This window comes from Anser anser (genome assembly GCF_964211835.1).
Source record: "Anser anser genome assembly, chromosome: 4".
NCBI lineage: Eukaryota > Metazoa > Chordata > Aves > Anseriformes > Anatidae > Anser > Anser anser.
Window position 1 is genome coordinate 36,281,109 of NC_139724.1, and position 19,382 is coordinate 36,300,490.

Sequence of the window (19,382 nt, forward strand, 5' to 3'; positions counted from 1 at the left end):
TCTGCTTGAGGGACATAACTGTTTTGTAGGTATCAGTATGAAAACTACTTGAAACTGTGAAAACATTCACAGGAAACTCCCAAACCAAGTAATCCTAACTTGTCAGAATGAACACATCTGATGGAGAACAATCTTACTAACAAAGGATTAAGCTTAAACCTTGAGTAGGCTGTTCAGATTTGGTAAAACAGGTTTGGGACCACTCCAACTTAACATTTCTGGTCTCTCAGGCTGAAGGCTGACAGGGATCCGGCCTTGCACTACACCTAAACCGAAAGCAGCCATCTCTTCGTCTGTTTTTCCTTTACCACCCTCTCTCCCTGCTGTGCTGGTGTTTGTGTAGCAGGTGCACAGCAGAACAGCCCGAGGGCCTTGCCTCGCTGGAAAACATCCGAGGGCAGGGGATGGAGGAGGCCTGGCTGCCAAGCAGGTCAGTTTTGTGTGCCTCACTGACTGACTGAGCCCACGTGCCAGCACAAAAACAGACGCACGGAGGCACTGCCAGCCTAAACGTGTGCTGAAGTGTAATTTTTGGAAACCTAAGACCAGGTAGTGATAGCCAACATAACCTGGATTGGTTTTGTAGCCGGCTGTTTTTAACGGTACTGTTTTTAAAGTACCGTCGCCTGCCAACCTCTTATTTAACGCACATAGAAAAGGCGCACTGAATTGCACCTTACCAAGTAAGCCTAATTATATAACCCCAGATTCTATTGCAACCAAAAATGGTCATTTCAGAAAAAAAAAGATTAAAAAAAAAAACAGTCATAGTCGACTGCTAAGGCAAGGGGCAACGTAATAAGTCCCTACCCGGGGCCTCGGCGCAGCCCGGCCCCCCCCGGCCCGGCCTCCCCGCGCCCTGGGCGCTGCCCGGTGGGGGCAGGGACGCGGTCCCCGGGCCGTACCACTGCGCGCCCCCTGCGGGGGGAGACACGCGCAGCCGCTGCACCACCACCCCCCCGCCGCCATCCTCTTCAGCCTGCTCAGAGCTCCCCCCCTCTCCTTTACAGCGCCTGGGCAATCCTCACCGGCCTCCTCCTCCTCCTTCCCTCCCCCGCGCGGCGAATGGTACGAGCCGCGGCCCGCCGCACAGGTGCGGCCGATGGACCGAACCAACAGCGGGGGAGGGGGCGGCGCCGCCGCAGCCTCTGCAGCTGTTGCCCGGGGGGAGGGGGCAGCGCGCCCGCCCCTCCGCCGGTAAGTGCCAGTCAGCGGGGGGGGGTCGGGGCTCGCCTGTGTGGGGCGGGAGGGGGCGCGGGGCCTGTCCGCGCTGCGGCTCCGTGGGGGCTGGGAAGGCAGGGCCCTGGTGGCCGGCACCGGGCTCGGGCGGGAGGAGAGCCGCCTGGCAAAGCTCGCCGTGGGGTTAAAGAATAAAGTTGTTGGGTTTTTAGCTCGAGTCGGCTGCCTGAGGTGGGGCGGGGTGCGCGCAGAGCAAGCGGTTGGGGGGCGCTGGGGGTTGGGGCTGGAAGCGGCGGTTGGGGGGAAGGTGCTGGCTGAAGGGGTTAATTCGCTGGTCGTGGTGTCTGTAATTAATAACGAGTCGCAATTTGGCCATCCTTGGTGAAGGGTTTACTTTCACGCTGAGGGATTCCCGGGGTCTCTCAGTGCATGCGTGGCTCCCGCCATGTGCCTTGGAAATCCTGTGTGTGCGGACTAGGCTTCTTCAGTGAGAACTTCGCCTTTTTTTGGGACGTAGGTTGCTTCTTCTGTGGCAGTGCTTGAGGGGAAAAAAATCCCTGGGTCACCATTGCCTGTGCCACCTGAGGAGTCAGGCACAAAAAGGGTAGGCTTTTCAGAAACTGACTGCTGTAGGACTTTAATTCTGTAATTTTCTCTATAGTCATTTATCAGAACCAGGCTATGTTCTGTCACGTACTGGGTGACCTCGTGTGTACAGATATTCTTGAGAGAATATCCTCACAGACGTGATGAAAGGCATTTGCCCTTCCCCTCGCTGCCTTTACGATCATAATGGCAGGAGCTCAGGTATGAGGAAAGACAACTTGATGGACGTGTTAGGGTATAATTGTGGCCCTGCATGTGGTGAATAGAATGAGGAAGAAGATGAATATTCCCAAGAAACTCTTACTCTTTTACAGTTTGGATGACCTTTCCTATCTTCTGGTGAGAAGTCTGAGCTTTCCCTCCAGCCTCTCCCTAGTACTTATACCTCATGCTCCCTGTCTCAGGGCCTTTGCATCTCAGCACTGCCCAACAGCTGGCTTTCACTTCTGGGTGTCATCTGGGCTTTATACTTTTACTACTTTCAGTTTCTGTTCTCCTCCTCTGCAGCGTTCCCTGGGAATTTGCTTTTGTCTCCTGCAGACCAGTTCCTTTTCCTCACAAAAAGGTCAGGTTTGCCAGTAAGGAAGTTTGATACTGCTTAAATAGAGCTGCTACAGTGCTTTCTCCTGACTCAGCCTGGCTTGTGACTTCTGTTTATCAGTTATTGCTATATACAGGTCTCAGCTCAAGTCGTAGTCCTCCCTGGCCTTATTACTGTTGGCTGGAAGTAAAAATCTGTTTTCATTCCTTCTGTGCTCACCACTCTTTCGCACATCAAAATTTGTTCATTTAAGCTAAAGAGTAACTGGTAATGCTTTATCACTAGTGCCATGGAAAGCTTCTTAGCTTTCTAGGTAAGTTAAACTACTAGTGTAAAAAAAAATATATATCCTTGCACATTTGGAAAGCTTCCTTTGGCCAGATTTTGTGCACCAAAATCATCTAAAGCCTGTTTGCAGTGCCAAGCAAGATTCAGGCATGCAATTGTAATACAAATGTTGGCGGCTTCTCGCCAGTAAAAGTGACATACAGGAAGGTGGCGGGGCCCCGGTGGCGTGGGGCTGGGGGCAGCATGGGTGCCGCTCCTCTGCCTCTGCCGGGACTACCGCTCCCAGCAGCGCCCGGGCTGAAAGTGAAAATAAACTCCAGGTTGCGCTTCTTTTTTTCTTCCTCCCCTGTCTCTCCCCTCCTCCTTTGGGTAGCCGCACATGTCCTTTCTCTTTTGTTTTCCGCCCTGCAGGCTGGCTGCACGCTGCTAGGTCTGCGGAGACCGCCTGGAACCGCTGCCCCGGGAGAAGTTGGAGCAGGAGCCCGCTACCCGGAGCAGCACTTTGTACGTGGCCACCAGCCCAGGCCGAGCAGTAAAACTTTCCCGTTTCTCTCCGTGGTTCCCACATGCAGGTTGATAACGCCAGCCCAGCCCGCCTTTCCCCTCGCTGCTGCTACCTTGGGTGCTGGAAGGCCAACGCTCCGCAACCCGGCCTGCTGCTGCTTCCTTTCCCTGGCCCCAGGGCTGCTGGCTGGCTTTGTGGGGCCATGTGGGGTTAGGAGAGGTGCAGCCAGTCTCCGCGGCGTGAGGCACTAAACATGGAGGCGGCGAGTAAACCAGATGGCGGGGAGCGGAGCCATCACGGCAGCGGCACGGACGCTCCCAGGGAAGCTTCCATGGACTGCTACTTGCGATCTCAGGGCTTGTACAGGAAGAGAGTTGCCAAGGATGGATCTTGTCTTTTCAGGGCTGTGGCCGAGCAGGTAACTGGTTGCTTAAAGAAAGCCATTTCGGGGGGAACCACGGGGAGTGGGGCTCATTGGTGGGTGATAATGCTAAAATAGGGGCGAGCATAGGTTAAGGTTACACAGTTGTGCACCGAGGGGGGAAAAAAGAGGGAATTAGTGTCTTGGGGGGAGAAAAGTTCTATGTGCCCAGGCCTCTCATCTCTTCAGAACACGTTACCTTCTAAGTTTTGACCTTTTACTGCTGCCTCAGAGCATTTTTCAGTGGAAGATTTCAACATTTGGATACAGCTGCTTTGTATGTGACTGCAGGAAGCTGAATTCAGTGGGTTTAAGAGCCTCGTTCTGAGTTGTGTTAAGTAGTTTACTGTAAAATTAGAGAAAGTGAGTAATTTATCTTCAATTCTTCCTGTTGTGTTCCCCTCCCCCATTTCAATGGTACTGTTAAAGGAAAAAAGTGACAGCGTCATCTTGTCTTAAATACAAGCAAACAGCAGTGGGAGCTCTGGTGCTTCAGATTGTGAGAGCCTAAATTCCTGTACTAATTATACACAGTTCACATTCTCTTTTTTTTTTTTTCCTCCAAATTATTTTTCCCACTGAAATTAAGTTCAGGCAAGCAAACACTTGTTCTGTAGGAAGTGTTTTTTTTATTTCAAGGGAATGATCAGTGAATATGCATCGATATTCTGATGTTTTTCATTAGTTTATAGAGAAGACTTCTCTCACATTCCAGTGTATATAAAACATTTTTAAAACTTTTTATTAAGTTTTTGACACTTGATTCTTATTCTGTTAAAGGGAAGGTCTCTAATTCAGAGTTAATAGGTGTTTAGTCATAATTTTTGCTGAATCTCTGTACTCTTTGTGCACAAAAGCTGAACAGATCTGAACTGGAAGCCTCTTAAATTGAGGGTAGTATGTAAGAATTGCAAAAGGCTGCAATTTAAATTGACTGGAACTTCCCTATGTTGTAGTGGTGATGCAGACAAAGTCATGCTAGACATAACTCTGAACCTATGATGAAAATAATATATATTTTTTTCCAGTAGAGATTTGAACAGGGGGGTATGAATGCAGGTGTCACTGGGTTCTGAATTCCTGGCTTTCCAACCACTGGTTGGGCAACAAAACTACTTCTCTTAAATCAAAGGAAAGCAGCCATGCAGTCTCTCGGATTTGGTTGGATTTCCTGACAAGTGCATGTTGGTAGTTTTCTTCATCCACTCCTGCTGTAACTTCAATCGAAGTTCTTTGTAAATGATTCAGTTGAAGAATGACTACAAATGCAACTCCTTTCACGTAGCAAATCCACACGTAGTTGAATGTTTCAATCTAGTATATATGTGAACTCTGTGGGTACTTAATTTGGGGTAAGTAATTGAGGTTTCACCTCTATAAAGATGTTGTTACTGAATGAGTAAACATTTGAAATAGTCTTATAAATAAAACTAGAATATCTCCAAGGCTGTATTTAGACTATAGTCATCAAAAATCGTAAGACTTGGTGTCACTTTCTTTGATTTCTCCCATTGTAGGTGTTACACTCTCAGTCTCGGCATATTGATGTTAGGATGGCTTGTGTAGACTATCTTCGGAAAAATAGGGAGAAGTTTGAAGCGGTAAGTATTTTTGTTCTCTTTGTTAGCTTTTAATAAGAATATTCGTTTATTCCTTCACTTTTCCAAAGTATATTCTCCTGTTTGTGAGTATTCATCATAGCTATATACTAGTTGATGCTTTGTAAAGTGAGTGCCCTTTAAATTAATTGACAGGTGGTAGTAACTCATTTTAATAAGCCCAGGGCAAGACCTGTATACTGCTTGGACTGAGCAGACGTGGGGTGGAAAGAGTAGAAACTCCAGTGTTCATTTCAGAATAAAGCCAAACCTTCTTAAACTCTTCAGTCTGCAGTGGAGTGATGGAAATCTGATTTTTTTTTTTTTAGTATAATGTCTACTCTAATAAAAATTACAAAATATTCTTATTGTACTAATTAATTGGTTTTACAATATACGAGGGACTTTACTGATGAGATTAGTGAAATTTGTTTCAGGGTCTGCTATTTATTATGTATTGCCTCTATGGGCTTTTTGTTTGTTTTTCCTCTTTTGTAAACATCTGTTTCAAATTTATCCATCAACTATGAACATCGAATATCATTTTGATATTAGTGTATATTTGGCCAGCATCATCAGTGCCAGCATTCTAAAATCCTTCCTTAGTTCGCTTTAAAAGAGTGGTAATAAATAATGGTGCTCCTTTTTGTGTTCCAGTGTATGCACTATCTAATTAATTACCAGGATAGCCAAAACAGGATTATAGCTAAGCATTTCTTACTAGAGAACTATTACTCAGGTCTCTTTGTTCTGAATTTACCCAGACACAGAATAAAAAGCCTGCTTTATGTATACATTGGCATAGGGAGGAGAAGAAGGAAAGTGGGATCGGGAGTTTGTGTATATGCTGTAATTTCTGACAAAGCGTCCTGTGCTGTAATGTGACTGGTCACTCAGTAATGTGGAAACTATCAAGAAAGACTTAAGCAAAGTGCAGTGAATCTGTGAGAGGATTCGACTGATGCTGACTTGACTATTTCCGTTTGCTAAGACCGTTTGATTTCTTTGTGCCCTGTCCATCTGATGACTTACCAACTCTTAAATCCCTCTCCTTTTTTTATCCTTGCCCCTGCTGCTAATTCTCTGATCCGTTTCTTTCCAGAATTAGTCCATTCACTCCAAAGCTGTTTGTCTAGACTTGCTTTCTTGTGGCGTTATGAAATTTTTGGAAATGTTAGGATCCTTCCTGACTGTAAATGTGTGTTGTTTTCCCTTCCCCAGTTCTGCCATCTCGGCTGGGTAACTGCGTTGTCAACCCTAGCTGCTTTTACTGTCTTGGTCCTTGCCACCAAACTCCTAGGCTCCATGTGTATAAAATCTCGCTGGTCTTTTTTCCCCCAGACTTGAACCAAGCGATGTGACCTCTCCTCTAACCACCTTTGCTGTACTTCTGAAAAGCCTCTTAAAAAAAAAAAAAGGCATTTTCAAAATAGGTGGTTCGTGTACAGCATTGAGGTGTTTCATATCTTTTCTTATTTCCTAGTGTTCCTATTCCCTCAGATACCTCACCACAGCTCTGCTGATCTTCTTTGCTTCCCTCTCTTGTCTCTTTTTTTCCCTCTTTTTTTTTCCCCTCTATTGTCTCTTACTATACCTTGTGTTTTCTGTCTAAAATACAGCATTAACTTTTTTTCTCTTTAAAAAAGAGGTATGCCTTGTTTCCCATGTCTCTTCAACTATTTCCGCATCTGCTGCTTTAGTAGTACTGACATGTATTGGTGGTACTCCCTGAACTTCCTCTATTGCAACCATTTCAGCTTGGATTTGTCTCTTTTTGTCTCTATAGCATAGATCCTTCTATAACCAAAAGGTTCATGTGACTGCGTGTAATCACAATTTTCATTTTCATCCCCATCTTTTCTTGAAGTGTCATCTTTGCTGCTGTCTTCTCTTCATTCTTTTTTTTTACCTCTTCAGTTTTCTATGAGAAATTTCTGCTGCCCTTCCTTTACTCCTTTTTGTGTTATCTTTATGAGCATAGACACTCAGAAACTACTGTCTATGCAGCTGTTACTCAGATCCACCTTTTTACTTTATACCTGATTACTTCTGCTAAATTTGGATCAGACTTGATGCTTCTTGGGAACAACACCATCAAGTCAGGTTCAAAATGGCTAAAGCAGAACTTCTAATCCCACTGTTCCTTATAATGTTATTTCTTAAAAGCTGTGATTAGAGAGGCTATTCTGCGTGCAATTTAAGAAGTAGTTCCTGTTATGAACCTTATTTTGGCTTCTCTGGATCTTTACTTGAGCGAAATCAAGCCAAATGTGTCTCAGTAACATTTTAAAAATACATCCACTTTGGTGGCCAGCACAGCTGAAACTTTGAGGCTAACATCTCTGTTAGTTCAACATCTCTCACCATGGCCTTGACAAATGTAAATCTGCTCTCTGTGCACATTAAGGAGTGCAGCTGAAGGATTATTTTCTTATCCTATCACTTACATTGTCTGTTTGCATCCTTCCACTGGAAGTAAAAGCAGTTTATTTGAAGTGATACAGCAAAAAGTTCTTTATGACTTGCCTACACAAAGTATAGGTACTACAGAAACGTGACTCCTGCTTGTGCTTGTCCTTTGCTGCAAAGATACTTTGATAAGCAGACACATACTCCAGTGATGCCTTGCATGCCTGGGATGAATTCCTCATAAACGTCTATTTGATGGCCTCTTTGCTTTCTTTTGGATTTTTCTTTGGCTGCTGTTTTTTTTGTTTGTATTGTTTTAGTTGTGTGAGATCTCCAAAAGCTGTTTATATGGCTTTCTAGGATGCAGACCTATATGTTTAAAGCCTTTTTTGCCCTCATTTCTACATCATTTCATGTGATTGAGAGTGCTTTGTGGACAGGGTAGTCTTAAATTTCTAATGATACATTGTCATTGGTACAGTGGGTCATAGACTGGGGAATCCATTTGCTACACTAATAAAAATATTACTTTTGTATCTTAATACAGTTCATAGAGGGGCCATTTGAAGACTATTTAAAATGTTTGGAAAATCCGCAGGTATGGTACACTTATAGTAAAAAGCAGTTATTTTGTTGATTGGTAATTGGGATTTTGCAAATGTTTTTGAGTTTGAGATTTTTGTATTATGTGATTCTATAGATATATGTACTCTATTGTAAAATGTTTTGGGATTTTTTTCTATTCATTTAAACATTTTATTCCCTCAAATTGTATCCAAATGTTTCCAGCCTCTAAAAATGCCAGAAACCAAAGCATCACTGGCTTTTTCATCACCTAATCTTTTTAGACCTTTATTCAAGGTTGTCTTAAAGAAAAACAGTTACTGACATAAGGAATATTATGTACAGTAGCCGCAGGCTGTTACAAAGATACAGATGTGAAGCAAAATTGATTTTTTTTTTCTATTTCATTTTAGTCTTTTTTTGTTATGGCGTTAACAGTTTATACAAGCTGAGTCTATCTGCTTTGTGTTAGCACATTTCATAAGACCGTGTCAAGATAGCTGTGTTTTAAGCAGGAGAGTTAACCTTCAAGGCTCTTTTTCCAGTTCATCTTTAGGTTAAGGCCTACAAAACCAGACAGTTCTGAAGGCAGAGAGTAACTTTTTTTTAAAAAAAAAAAAAAAAAGCACTTGGTAGATGTGACACTTGGTAGACTGATGGTTGTTTAACAAACAACAAAAAAAACCCCAACAATATCACCTCTCAAAATCATCCTTTTTAATCATAGCTCTGTATTTATGGGATTGTTTTAAATTCTCAATTTAGTACAGAGCAATTTCTACTTTGGGGGAGAAGGAGAGAAGCTTCCAGCTTCTATTCCTTAACCTTACTGGAACAGTTATTATTTCAAAAAATACTTGGAATACACTCAAAGTTCGTTGGCTGAACTCCTGACTCAGTGTCAATATATTTATTTTTGTCAGTGATTTCTTGCTTCTCTTTATCTGTGCGTGAAGTATACTAATTGTGTGTTTGATTGTACTTAATTTTCTTTTTTCCTTTTTTTTCCAATACAGGAATGGGTTGGACAAGTTGAAATAAGTGCCCTTTCTCTTATGTACAAGTAAGAAAACCTTTAAATACGTTTTACTGAGGTCAGTTCAGTTTTGTTAGTTAATCAGCTGGAATACAAAAGATGGAATTGTATATTGCATTGTAGTTCTTAAAAAATTACAAATACACTTTGAAAACTGCAGCTGTCAAGGTATTAAATAAAAATAAAATAGTGAACTTTCAAAGTGACAATCTCAGATTAGAATAACAGTTTGCAGTATTGTCATGCTTCTCACCTGCACGAGTAATTGTGGGTAGAATCATACTGTTTGTAGTTTTGTTTATTTTTATATCTTTTCTGTTGAAACTGCTTTTCTTCCTATTTCTCACCAAGGCCTTAATAGTAGCCCTATCACTAAGCAGTGGTCTGTATCCATTTCTTTATTGCCTCGCTACAAATACTCTGATGTAGATTAGTGAGATTAGGCTTTATGCAAGAAAGCCATTTTCATACCTCTCCTGTGTAAAGTTGTGTAAGACTGCCAGGTTTATTGCTGTTTTTTAGCTTTATTCTCTTTTCTGGGGATGTTTTCCTTTTTCTACTGTATCAGTACAGACAAAATAGAGTAACTGTATCTTGAGCTATGCTTAAGAAAAATTTTGGGATTTGTGCATAGAGAAACACTCCTCTTGGTGAAAGTAGGGATGGTGATGAAGGTAGAGGGAAAGTGTTGCTTCTCTTCCTACATGCTGGCAGACTGAAGGAAAGTAAAAGTTTCCTGCTCTATGCCACGTGGAGAAGTGAGAGAGTTTCAGACTTCTCAAGCACAGGATAAAAATTAAGTATCAATAGATATGTCTTCATTTCAGCTCCTCAGATCTGTCACATCTACTTTCGTTATGCTATTTTTTTCTCCTCCCTGAAGCAGGTGGCTTCCTGAGCTATGAAATTCTTTTCTTCTCAGAAATGCTCTTTTTGAGTTGTTACAGAAGGGTGGTAGGGGGTTGGTTTTGTTTTCAGTCCAAAAGCTGCAGCGAGTATACTTAATCATTTTGCAAGACTAATTCAACTTTGCTTTTGTGAGCAAAGTTGTTGTTGAAGGAAGTGATGGGCTAGTGAGCGAAGAATTCAAAGGGAGGACTGGATAAAAGAGAGAAGAAAAAATAATTAAATGTCAGATCATGACATTGATTTATAACAGAAAAACACATAGCAAAGAATGATAATATTCCAGTTTCTAGGAAAAAAAGCATGTCAGTATCAGTTGTGGATTTTCCTTTGTCACTTTGACGTATTATACTTTAATAAAAAAAAATCTACGTTTAAAATTCAAATGTGGATAGCAAATTGAGAATTTACGCATATGTAGTAACTGTTCATTTATGATATTTTTAATCATCTTAAGTGTAATGAGGGAGGCATGTCACCTTGGAAAGCAGTCATTGCATAGGGCTAAAACTTAGTTTGCAGAAGTAAAATTTTCTAAACCCATTTTGAGAAAGTATGCAGTGGCAACACTGCAGCAGCAGCACACAATTGTAGTTTTGATCCAGACTTTACCCAAAGCTTGTTTTCATTCTCTCAGTTGAAGAGACAAGTGTGTGGTTTTTTTTTTTCCTGCTTTAAATATGGCAATTTGAGTCTAATGAACACAACGTGATATTGGACTCTGAGCTGCTGGCTCTGTCCAAAGAGGAAAGGAAAGTGAGCCCTCTGAATGTCTTTTTTTTTTTTAGTGTGTTAACTATTTTAAAAAGCAGCAGGCAAGAAGAGTTTCTGACCGCAGGTGTGGGCTGCTCTCTTAGCTGGCCTCAGTGCCCAGAAGTGTTCTTGGGCACGTGTAATCGATCCGCTAGGACAGATTTAGCCATTTAGCAAAGTCATTGCTCAGCTTCTGGAAACATATTGCTGTTTCCTGTTTCTCTTCATAAAATGTCCTCTTTCTTCTAGTGGATTTCCACATGGCATAAATGAATTTCTCTAGAACTGGGCAGCTATGAACTTTCCAGGCACAGTTCTGTGTTGACTTCATGGATGCATTGCACTTGTCATCGGCTCTGTGCGTGTTGTGTCAGTCACTGTGTTATAGTAGGCCAATGTCTGTGCTTACAGAAAAAACACACCACGTTCTCTGCTCAACCTTACTGACTACTTTGGTGCCATTTTCATCTATAGTGCTTTAAGTCTCTATGAATTGAACTTTTGTCATCTTTCTTGTGTTGGGAATGGTTGTAGAAAGAGTTTTGGGACAGTGCATGAGCATACAACTCCAAATTCGAGGCAAATGGAAGAATATGCAAATGTGTTCAGAACACTGCATAAGATCATTTTTAAAAGTCAACCTAACAATCAAACAGCAATTACATCAAAATTGTCTATCTGAAAATATTGGTAAGATGGAAATAATGATTGTATTGCCACTTAAAGGAAAAAAAAAAAGTAAAGAAAACACAAGTGCTTGTAGAAAAGAAAAAAGACAAGAAATCAGTCTTGTACTAAGAAAAGAGTACAAGGGGCACAGTAATGAAATATGGGGATATTAATATGGGATGACAATTTTGCAAGAAATTCGAATGTTTGCACTGAGAAGGGAGTAGAAATAGCTTGAAAAAAAAGCTGTGTATTTAAATCACTACCAACTGTTTCAGTGTTAAGTCTCCTTTGTGACATTATGAGCTAAGAATTGGTATGGTGTACTGCAAGCTCCTCTTCACGTGATAGAAGGCTGTGGTGCATCATAGCAGATGTGGTCTTGTGCAAAAATTTGACCTGTAGTGAAAACTGGGAGTACAAGACATCATACTGGATGTTAAATGTAAATATTTTCTGTTGGAGCTCTTCCTGAGAAAGTAAAATATTTCATAAAAGTAGGTCTCCTTTTGATCAGTGTTAGTTGCGCTGGTCTTCAGTATTCTTTTCCACTAGGTATTTTTTGTGGTTATGTATGTTCCTTGAACTTGGCTTGAATATTTTTTTTATTGATAGGAGTTTTCACGTGAATTCTTAATTCCTATTTTTTTTCCTTAGGAAAGATTTTATAATATACCGGGAACCAAATGCTTCTCCTTCACATGTAACTGAAAATGGCTTTTCTGATAAGGTAAAGTAAATAAATGGCTACTGAGAAAGGCTGAATGAAGACTACTTTAATTAACAACAAATAGTATAATATGAGTTTTATTATTCAACAGAAAGAAAATGTTCAGAGAATTCATTTTCAACAAGTTATTTTGTACATATTTAAGGCAGCTATACTGTTAATACAGGTAGCTCTTTTAAGATAGCTGGTTCATATTTGGGGTGTGGCATATCTTCCTGGTAGTCTAAAATTCTGAAAATCAATTTACAACTGATGCGGACTCAAAGCTATCAGTGTCTTAAATTCTTCTTGACTTTCGGTCAAATTGTTCTTGATTTAAAGGACATTTACTAAGCTTTTTGGCTGTTTTATTGGAGTTTAGAAATCTTGATATACAACAAAGCTCGATGGCACATTGAATTTAAAAGGCAGTGTTCATATGAAAAATCAAGTGAGATGCAAAACTTAAAATCTGTGTGTTTTTTAATAGGTATTGCTGTGCTTCTCAAATGGAAACCACTATGATATTGTTTATCCCATAGAGTATTCAGAAAGGGCTGCTCTGTGCCAGTGTAAGTATTATGTTGGTTAGATAAAAGCATGTATTTTTACTGAAAACGATAACATCAGGTTTCAGTTAAAGGGAAAAGGCTCTGTATGAAGATTTATTCTGTAGGAACTTAATTTTCCGTTTGAATTGTCAGTGATAGTATGATTTTGCAAGAAAATAAATTCTTCTGTGCTGATTCTTGAGACATGACAGTGCAGATTATCTACCCAGAGGGGAAATCTTACCTCCCTCCTTGAGTCTGGGTGCTCTAATATGAACAGAAAATGTTATACTAATTTATAATGTGTTGCATTGTCTTTGGTCAGCATTCGGGTTTTAATTTTGTGTTTCAGACAATGTTAGCAAGCTAGTTTATATTAAGTTACACATGCAAGGATAATTTTATCAGAGGAAATAATGGGAGTTGCATGTGCAAAAAAAGACCGAAAACATCTACGTGGATTATTGTCTGTTTTTTTAACCAGATTGAAGCAATGCCCAAAGGTTCTCAGCAGGCTTGATGGGTCACTTGGCAACCCCTGCAGGGATTCTGATTCTTCATGAAAATTCTGTCCATGTGCAGAGTTAAAGGCTAAGGCCCAATTTGCCTGTCAAGGGACCTGATTGCTGCTAGTAGTTTCCTGCATACTTGTTAAACCATAATAGCTGCAGCTGTTTTGGCTTCTAATGACTTCACTGTTTCAGTTAACACTTCAAAATGCTTGTTTGCTTTGATTGAAGTAACTTCAAATGCCTCTATCATGATAGTGTAAAATCTCATATACCTTATAATTGTCCTATCACTTTCTTGTCCCTTTCTCCAGCTCTTCTTTATGAGTTACTATATGAGAAGGTATTTGATACTGATGTGAAGAAAATCATAGCAGAACTTAGTGCTGTTGGTATGACAGAGGAAAGTAATGGTAGCAGTGAAGTGTCTGCTTCAGATTCAGAAGATGACAGCTACAGGTAAATGGGGTTTAGAATTTAACATAAGATGCCTGTGAACAATACATGTCTCTTTACATAAGGAAATACTGCTGTTGCAATGTATCCCCCTTTTGTTGAAAACAGCAGAATCCCCTGGGTGAGCTGTCAGTATGCCAGTCTGGCATGGTAAAGTCCGTGACAATTCGTTGTTTCGCTCTCATAGCACAGTAGAATTACAAGAATTTAATCCAACCTGTCTTGTTTCTACACTTGGGCTGAAATCTCTGCTTGATAGAGGGTGCTTAAATTTAGCTAATGGAGAAATAAAGATGTAGCTTGCTCTGCTTTTGTTCCTTGATCATTATGAAGTGATTATATTCAAGGGTTTCTATTCCTCTTGCTGGACCTGGATGCTCTGGATAGCTTTTAGATATTTTTTCCTATTGATTCTTTTTGCACAGTAAGTCTTTTACAGTGCCAATTTTGCGTTTATGTATTGGCAGGTTTTCTTCTGTTGTATAAGACTGTTCTTAAAACCCTAGCTTGTGTGAAATTCCACTGAAGCCATGAAAATTACTGCAGCATGCCCCCTTTTCCTGTTGAAAGTCATTAAAGTCTCTTTTGGGGGCTTTGCATGTGGCAGAAGAAATTCATTGAGACTTAGGGAGCTGTTCGTTTTTTTTTTGTCATGCTCAAAACAACAGAGAGGAAGCTGATGGAAATCACCAGAGAAAGAATACCAAGTTCTGGGAATGGCATTAGCTTCCTTTCTTGTATGGAAAAAAATATCAGGGAACATTTCCAGTTAAAATACAAAGTATTTCTGCCTAGAGGAATGATCATTGTAGTTAAATGTCAAAGTATGGAAACCTCCTCTATTTCTCTTTGGTTTTGGAACTTTCCTGAGCTTCTTATGCAGCAGCATTACCCTTTATTATTGTGATTCATGAGCAAATACACTGCTAACCTCTGTAACACCTTTGTAAATTAAGGTCATGTGCTCACCCGAGACCATCAAACTCAATGCTTTTGATTTAAACCATATGTCTTTTGATGCAAGAGCTAGTGGGTATGACTCTTGACCTACTTAACCTGAATTACGAACATTTTGCACTGTATATAAAGTCTTAAATTTTTTTTCATGTCCTAAAGTTGACTTCAGCTTGTATCTTCACTGAGTTTTCCAGATGATCTTTTTCATTTTGTAAACATTAACATTTCAGTTATGTTATTTTTAAATATTAGAAGCTATTTTGTTTTGGAAGAAGTTAATGCTGATAGTTGCCTACAATTTCCAGTGATGTCAGGTGTGGAAAATAGAGAGTAAGTTAGAGTGCCTGGTACTGGTTAACTAATGGAGCGTGTTTTTTGTTTGGTTGGCTTTGATGGCTTCTTTTGCCCTTTTCTTAGTAACAGCAAAATATTAGTGGAATTTCTTATTTCCATTGTCACCCTTGCTTTCTTTCTAACTGATGGCTAAATTTGTTTGTATAAGGTAGACTTTCTAAAAATTGTACTTAGAAACAAAATCTTAGTTTTAGCTCAACATGGCGTAGAAATAAAGTTAAATCTAAAGCAAGAACTACTAGATAAAGATGTTGCATGGTATGTTTAATGCAGAAGAATAGGAAGAGAATGGTAGCTTTATTTTATCCACTTCCAAGGTGTTTCTTACTGGGTTTCCAGTCCTTAGCACTATACTATCACTTCTCCCTCTGTTCTTTTGCAGAGGTAAAACTACAACAGTTGGTGATATGAATGGATTAAAGTCTCTTTCTGGCAACAAGGTATTTATATGTTAAGATTAATTCTCCTCCCATTAAATTGTATTCTTATTTTCAGTGTTTAGCATTTGTGAGATAATCTTGAATTTTTAGTTATCCTAATGTAATATCTTAAAAACTATCCATCTTTTGGCACATTGAATGCAAACATTACTTTTGAAAGAAATAATGTCCTTTCTAGTGCTGTTTAGTTTTGATTTAGTTAATTTTTTTCTGGTATGGTTAAAAGAACACCATACAATTAATTTTTCAAAACTCTTTACGTATTTTTGGCTCATTTGTATTTCAGATCAGAATTAAAAAAAAAAGTGATAAAAATGCAAAACTTATAAACCTCTGTGTAATTGACCATTTAGCACTTTGTTTCATTTCATACAGCACCTTAAGAGCAATGGAAATCCCACCTTGTTGGTTTTGCCTAAAAAAGTTCTGAGATCACTCAATCCATCAGTGTACAGAAATGTTGAATATGAGGTTTGGCTACAATCCAAATGGGGTAAGTAACTGCATACTTACAGTTCCAATTTTTGCATGCTGATGTATAAAGTGGAGTCCCCTAGAACAGTGATGTAAATAACAGTTTCATTTTAGGCAGGGGTCTTCCTCATATGAATCAGTGTGTGGATTGAGGGCTACAACTATTGCTTTTCAATTTTACTATATTAATAAAAAAAACCTTTTAGTGTATTTAAACTAATAGTATGTTACTGCTAATGTGTTTACAGATCAGCAAAAACAAGATTTTTCCATTGCTGCTGGCATGCAATACTCAGTCGGTGATAAATGTAAAGTAAGTAATACAGAATTACAGTTTATTGAGACAGTAATGTTTTCTTTTCAGGATGCCAATTTTCCCATTTAGGTAACTATTTTATTATATATAATTCAGTAGTTTCTAAGTATTTCATGCATGTGTATGTATGTAACTATTAGAGACATGGTTTAGTAGGTGATATTGGTGGTAGGGGGTTGGTTGGACCAGATGATTTTGGAGGTTTTTTCTAACCTTTTTGATTGTGTTATAAGAGGAAAATAATTTTTCTATTCATAGGAAAAACACCTCTCTAAACTTAAACACTAACCCCCCCCCCCCCCCCCCCCCCCCCCCAAAAAAAAGAAACAAACAAAATCACCAAACAGGAAAACAACCCAACCTTCCCCCCAACCCCCCAAAGGAGGGGGGAAAAAAAAAGGTAAAACTCCTAATGTGGAGTTGATTATTTATTGCTTAATAGTGTGGGCTTAAATTTTTATATTGGAGATCCTAAGGTTGTCCTGTGTAGTATTGACTTAAAGGTACAGAAATTATTAGCAGAAAGAATTCTGTTAATTAACATACCTTCTGGGTCAAATTTTTATGTATATGGTGAAACAATAAGTATATGGGATGAAAACATAGGAAGGGAAGATGAAGGAAATAGTGCAAAGTGAAGTTGACCAAATTAATACAACCAGAAAACCAAATGCTATAGCAGAACATTAAGTTTGGTTTATATTTAACAAAGAAATTTTAAGAACATGGAATGTCTATTTTTTGTAGGCAACTGACACTGATCATATCCGAACAACTTCTTCCTTTGCTTTAAAAAGCTTTCTAAAGAATTACTTCTGAAACAATTGGTGCCCTTTATGTTCTTTTTGAAACTAATTTTTACTGGTCAGTCAAGGATTTTTCTTTTCTATACCTGGATTTTAACAAGGAAAAGCTCTGGGATTTATTCTGAGAGAAGCTGAAAATTCTTGATACACCGATACGTTCCAAAACTACATGACACAGTTCAGAAGTAAATGTTTCATTAAGTAATGTTACCTGGAAAGCTGTCTATGGTGGTGTATTTTTTTGATTTATTTTATTTTTTTAGGAAAGATATGAAGACTTGCTTTTGATGCATTTACTGAATTATGTAATGCTTATTTCTCAAGTGTTGTATTGCCTGGAGAAGAAGATCTATTTGTAATAATGCTAATAGTTTAAAGAGTTACATTATCTTGTTCTCTTCTTTGAAGCTTAGGTCCTTATTTCCTTTTCCCTTAGGTGCGCTTAGACCATAACGGGAAATTTTATAATGCCCACATTCAAGAAGTTCGCTCAGAGAGTGGGCCAGTTATTGTATTTGTAGAAGAGCTTGGAGAAAAGTAAGTGCTTCTTTTCTTTTGGAAAAGAGTGCCAAACTTATCCTTGGTAATGGTAGCATTACTTTAGTTCAGAGTTAGTTTCAGCCCCTGAAGTATTTCTACTTCTTTACTTAAAGCAGTACTGCTACAAAAAATTTAAGAAGAAAATATATTTAGAAAAAAGAAAAGGGGGTTATGCATTAACTGTTGCCAGACTTTTTAATGCAATGTTTTCTGGATATTACTTGCAGAGTATATAAGTAACTACATTATTATTACTTTTTTATTTAAAAAAAAAAAAACATAGCATTTTGTGTGCCTCGCTTCACTGTTGGTTGAGTAGCTCTGCCTGATTTCGTAGAGAGAGAGCTAAGCTGCTGTTCAGATCAGTGTAATCTCTTCACCCCGTCTCAGGACAAATTAACTGTTTAAAATTGGTGATGATGGTTGTGATGGTTTTATTTGTGGGGAGGCTGTCTATTTTTATTTATGGATGTTCTCTTGAGCTCCTCTGTAAGTTCTTTGACTGTTCTGGGACAAAAGAAAAGCCAACATTTAAGCATAATGTCTAACCATGTAGTTTGGGAAGAAAAAACACTTTTAGTCAAGATAAATGAGGGAAGGAGAAAGACTTCTGTTAAATCGCATGCAGTCTTTTGTAAGAAAACTGAAAATTTTTCAAGAACCAGGCTGTACTTCCTGTCTATACATAAAAATCAACCTTTTTGTCCTGTTGAATACTGGCTAAATTTGCATTGCCTTATCAGCGAATTTAAAAAGAAGAAAGAAGTTCCACACACTGCTTGAGTGTAATCCTAAACAACAAAGGACTTTGAGTCCAATGTTCTTAAAAATGGGAAGATCTGTCAGTCTTTTAAAACATGTGGTATTCATTTATGCACACCACAAACTGGTCCTAAAGCCATCTTTTTTTCTTCCTCCATCATCCTTTTTTTTATTGTTGTTTTGTAGGCATTCTGTGTCACTGAAGAGCCTTAAACCTCTTCCACAGGCCTCTCCTATGGAGGGCTGGAACACTGTGCCAGGGAAGAAGATGAAAAAGTTTTTCCCAACGTGGGGGCAGAACGCTCAGCCCGGTAGGATGATACCTGTCTATCTGTGGCAGAATCTTTGTCGTCAGATACTTTGTCCCAAAGAACTTAAAAAGTAACAAATAATTTCTGTCTTCCCTTGTCTATCGCAGATGCAGATTGCAGAGGGTCAAAGAATCAGAACAAGTCAATAAAACCCCAGTCAGCACTACCTCCTCGACTTCAGCATACCGTGGGAACCAGGCAGCATCAGTTCATATGTTCTGGACCCCAACCTCATCAGACCTCAACGGAGCAAAAAGCTCCAGGCAGGAATCCTTCCCAGAGTGGAAGGTAAAACTGAAAATAACATCTTCCTTGTCTTGAACTCTTAAATGAGCTTCTTGGAGCCCTAATTCCTGTTTCAGGTGCTTCCGACATATTATTTTGAAACATGTTGCCACTGAATTCCTAGGAAGTATTTTAAGTCTATAAGAATACACACAAGCACATTTAAAAAAAAAAAGAAAAATAGGATTTTATTCCCCCCCATTCGTTTTTCAAAATTGCTGTCATCATGAACTCCCACTTGCTTTCTTGCATGGCAATACCTGCCCTGGAAGCACTGTGCGTGAAGCTATAGTTTCTTCTTGGAAGGTAGATTTTTTTTTTTCTGTTTGAGGCTGAAGTAATGTTGAAAGTTGCACTTCTTGGGCATGCCTAAGATCTCCTCTCAGCTTCTGCAGAGCCTGTTAAAGATGACTGCCACATATGACTGATGACTTGGA

General features: G+C 39.5%; 1 protein-coding gene across 8 annotated transcripts in view; it reads left to right on the top strand.

The window, feature by feature from the left end:
• The first annotated feature begins 983 nt into the window (after window positions 1-983).
• Window positions 984-19,382, top strand: part of OTUD4 (OTU deubiquitinase 4) — a 29,880-nt gene continuing 11,481 nt past the window's right edge. Inside the window, exons 1-15 of one of the 8 annotated variants that reach the window (XM_083834665.1) lie at window positions 1,264-1,410; window positions 1,697-1,783; window positions 3,026-3,537; window positions 5,058-5,141; window positions 8,095-8,145; window positions 9,128-9,174; window positions 12,133-12,205; window positions 12,675-12,756; window positions 13,559-13,703; window positions 15,394-15,451; window positions 15,827-15,944; window positions 16,174-16,238; window positions 17,484-17,584; window positions 18,536-18,660; window positions 18,768-18,948. In XM_083834665.1, coding sequence (XP_083690791.1) covers window positions 3,373-3,537; window positions 5,058-5,141; window positions 8,095-8,145; window positions 9,128-9,174; window positions 12,133-12,205; window positions 12,675-12,756; window positions 13,559-13,703; window positions 15,394-15,451; window positions 15,827-15,944; window positions 16,174-16,238; window positions 17,484-17,584; window positions 18,536-18,660; window positions 18,768-18,948 — 1,295 coding nt within the window. In that variant the 5' untranslated portion in view covers window positions 1,264-1,410; window positions 1,697-1,783; window positions 3,026-3,372. Of the gene's footprint in view, window positions 1,198-1,251; window positions 1,411-1,696; window positions 1,784-3,025; window positions 3,538-5,057; window positions 5,142-8,094; window positions 8,146-9,127; window positions 9,175-12,132; window positions 12,206-12,674; window positions 12,757-13,558; window positions 13,704-15,393; window positions 15,452-15,826; window positions 15,945-16,173; window positions 16,239-17,483; window positions 17,585-18,535; window positions 18,661-18,767; window positions 18,949-19,382 lie in introns of those variants that run through there. The other 7 variants (XM_083834669.1, XM_083834670.1, XM_083834664.1 and 4 more) reach the window with 7 other exon arrangements.